Raw genomic sequence first — 3,326 nt, 5'->3', positions numbered from 1 at the left:
ATAGACAGTTATATCCCAGAAAAAAAGTATTAACACTTGATTAAATATTCTATCAATCAAGTCAATCCAAACATTCCCCTCCATATGCATGTAAATGTTCTCAAGAGATTACTTGGCACTTTGATGTATTATCCATTATTTAATTGTAAATAGCAAAGAACCCAACGATCAAAGAAAGTGTAACCAAGTTATTATCTGGACCCTCTACGATTCACTTCATTTGGTGTTTCTTCAGGATTTTTTAAAACAGCAAATGAAAGTACAAAAGTTCAGTGCTCTTACTCACACGACAACAAAACACTGAGCCACACAAACAGATGCATCGTACCCATAATTTCAAAAGTGGTTCCTGCTGAAGTCACGAGTTTTACCAGCAACCTAAAGACTGATCGCATCTAAACAATGGCAACATATTTCTGTAAATACCTGCTGTGTGCACATTAGAAAACAAGATCTCCTGCTGCAACATCGTGATCGCAACTTTACATTCACACAGGATTACATGAATGAACAAAACGAAACCACACAAAGCAACATGGCTGCAGTTACAGCAGGGGGCGGAAGGACGAAGGACGTTCAGGTGTCACAGCTAAAAGGTGAGATGGATTGAGCAGCAAGATCTCCGTTTCACTGTCATTGAGGCAGGTGTTTTCATCAGCCAGGCAGCTCATTCATGAATTCACAGAGGCAGTGCCAGATTTCAGGGGGAGGTATATTTGACTATAGTTGGCATAGAGGTGATAGGAAATGCTATGTTTTTGGAAAATAGATCCAAGATGCATGTACAGTGAGAACAGAATTGGACCCCTGCGGTACCCCAGAACAACATTGTCCCGCATCCATCGCTCTGAAACAGGAGCGGACGCCACCTGAGGTCATCCCGGACGCACAATGTTTCAAACTCCTCTCTCCGCCGCGCCCCTCCTCTGTCCACCACAGGAACATCCTGACCAGCACCTGTCTCACCTCCACGTTCCTCAGTCCGGACACCGGCGGGTTGATGCACGGCGGCACTATGAGCATGATCAGCAGGGACACGTGCAGCACCGCCGCCGTGCCCGAGAGGGTCGGCTTCACGCTGCAGAGGTAGTAGTGAGGTAGACCGAGAGGAGACCCCCACCATCGCCACGGTCCCGTCGACCTCCCGCAGCGCGTCCGAGATGACTTTGCGCAGCACTGGCTGCAGCTGCATGAACAGCATGCCGCAGTAGAAGAGCACAGTCTTGCGCGCTGAGGTGTTCACCACGTTGAGCGGTACCACTGTGTTGCGCGCCTCCTGGTACATCCTCAGGTAGGAGAAGGCGCAGGCCAGCAGACACAGCAGCAGAGCGATGAAGCCTGCGACTTTGCGAAAGATGGCAGAGGCCTGGGGGAAGCCCATGTGCTGCTTCATGATGTCCGGCTCGCACAGCAGCCCCTGGGTGACCTGTCCGTTCACTTCTCCTCCCTCCGTGTGCAGCAGCACCATGATGATGACACCGATGGCGATGGAGTAGACCCAGATGAAGGCCAGGACGCGTCGCAGGCGCACGTTAGTGAGGATAACCAGGTAGCGGGTGGCGTGGCACACGTACAGGTAGCGCTCCAGTGCCATGCAGGTGATGGGGAAGAGGCTGGAGAAGATGGTGGTACATCCAAAGAAGAACTGAACGTAACACCAGGTGCTGAATGCCGTGGTGCGGCGCTGGACCAGAGAGTGGATGACCGCCGGACCCAAGGTAGCAGTCTGCACCAGGTGGCTCAGAATCAGGTTCTTCAGGAAGGTGAGGCGCGGCTGCCAGGAGAGGTCCTCGGACCGGCCGAGGCAGAACAGCGTGAGCACGTTCACTGTAAACGAGAAGAGAGTCATGACAACAAAAGTGCATATCAACGCCGGCACAGCCTGTCCGTAAGGCACTATGGAGAGAAAGAGGCAGCCACCGGTGACGCGCGGCTCCGTTTGGTTGTCCTGGCTGCAGTCGCGCTGCTCGGTGAGCTGCTGCGCGTCCGTTCCCGGAATCACAGCGGACATGTTTGGTTGAAATGGACTCAACAGTCTGTGTGGGTAACCATCACCATCAGCAAGGCAGAGGCGTTGAAAAATCAATCTAGTGCAAGCTGATAGTTTGAATTGCCTTTTGCATTAGAGAGTGTTGAATTTAGTCACATAAATTGCTTGAACTCTTTGCTGACGGCTTCTTGTAAATTTACATTTATAGATATGGGATTTGGCCATTATAATGATGATTTATCATGCGAGTGTTTTTCTGTAACAATACATTTTTCCAAAATAAAGTAAATCCATTAAAATGTGATTATACACCCTGTGGGACAAAAAAAAGAAACGTGTCAGAGTTTCTTACCTGCTGACTCGGAGCAGAAAGTTTCTCTTCCTGAACCTTTGAAACAAAAATTATCAGTTTTATTCTCGTTTAGCTGCAAATTTTGTGACTTCAAGTCGCAAATTGATCGAAAATTTTCGCCACAGTCCAGAGAAGAATGTCTTTTTTGGAAAACTGCTGTCATGAAATGATGTTCAGACTGAAAGGGTGAGACTGCCCCCCGGTGGTGAAGACGGGTATCTGTGGAGGAGCAGTCACTATCAGCCGATTTAAAGCTGCACGGTGCAGTTCCAGTCTGTCAAACAGAAGACATGATGGTGTAGCTATAATACTGCATGTATTGTAATGAGTTCTATTAAAGACTGATGCAGGCTAGCGGTGCAGACGGTGAATGAATGAGTCCTGTAGCCTGACAAGACACTACAAAAAAAATATATATTTTCCAGATTTAAAATGCTGCTAACATTTTCAGGGAAATTTACAAAAATGCCCAAAACAACCTGCAAAACACTGAAACAGTGTGAAGTACAAAAAAACAAAAAAATGAGGGCTTCTTCACCTGCCAACCTAAAGTTCTGTTTAAAGAGATTTCAGTAAGATATTATCATACGATTCAGAGTAATTCTTTTAATGTGTAAATGTATCCTCAATTTGGATTTGACAAGATATTTAAAAAAAAACCACTCAATTTTAAGAAATAATTATTTTTTTTTTAATGCTGTTAGCATTAAAAAAAAAAAAAAAAACGTATTTCTATGGATATACAGAACATCAGCCCTCGGCCAACCCAGAGGACGGTGAGACAGCAGGTCTGAGCATCTCGGAGGGACATGACGTCGTCTTTCTTCTGAGGGACAAAAACCCTGCCGAGGATTGTGGGTCAGAACATCCAGAGCAGAGCAGCATGCTGACCTGCAGACTGTAAAATATGACCGGATGTAGCAGAACATCCTGGTACTTTTGGCATCCTACATTTAACATACTACGTACTGGGACATACGACAT

General features: G+C 46.8%; 1 protein-coding gene across 1 annotated transcript; it reads right to left on the bottom strand.

Moving 5' to 3' along the window:
• Window positions 1-3,326, bottom strand: LOC138210157 (olfactory receptor 13C4). Its single transcript, XM_069169122.1, has 4 exons — window positions 3,312-3,326; window positions 3,109-3,168; window positions 2,343-2,415; window positions 1-1,827 (listed from the first exon to the last, which is right to left on the bottom strand). Exons 1-4 carry the CDS (start codon window positions 3,324-3,326, stop codon window positions 701-703), a joined length of 1,275 nt encoding a protein of 424 aa, XP_069025223.1. The 3' UTR covers window positions 1-700.

Source organism: Embiotoca jacksoni, unplaced genomic scaffold (genome assembly GCF_022577435.1).
Source record: "Embiotoca jacksoni isolate LCO1_2020_lvr unplaced genomic scaffold, fEmbJac1.0.p SCAF_43, whole genome shotgun sequence".
Lineage (NCBI taxonomy): Eukaryota > Metazoa > Chordata > Actinopteri > Embiotocidae > Embiotoca > Embiotoca jacksoni.
The sequence above is the reverse complement of the archived record's forward strand: the minus strand, read 5'-3'. Positions and strand labels throughout refer to the sequence as shown.

Coding starts and splice junctions, on each gene's coding strand:
- LOC138210157 (XM_069169122.1), bottom strand. Junction 2,416..3,108: donor GCTGTCTCACCGTCCTCTGG/GTTGGCCGAGGG, acceptor CAAAATTTGCAG/CTAAACGAGAATAAAACTGA. Junction 1,828..2,342: donor TTTCTGCTCCGAGTCAGCAG/GTAAGAAACTCT, acceptor TCTCGTTTACAG/TGAACGTGCTCACGCTGTTC.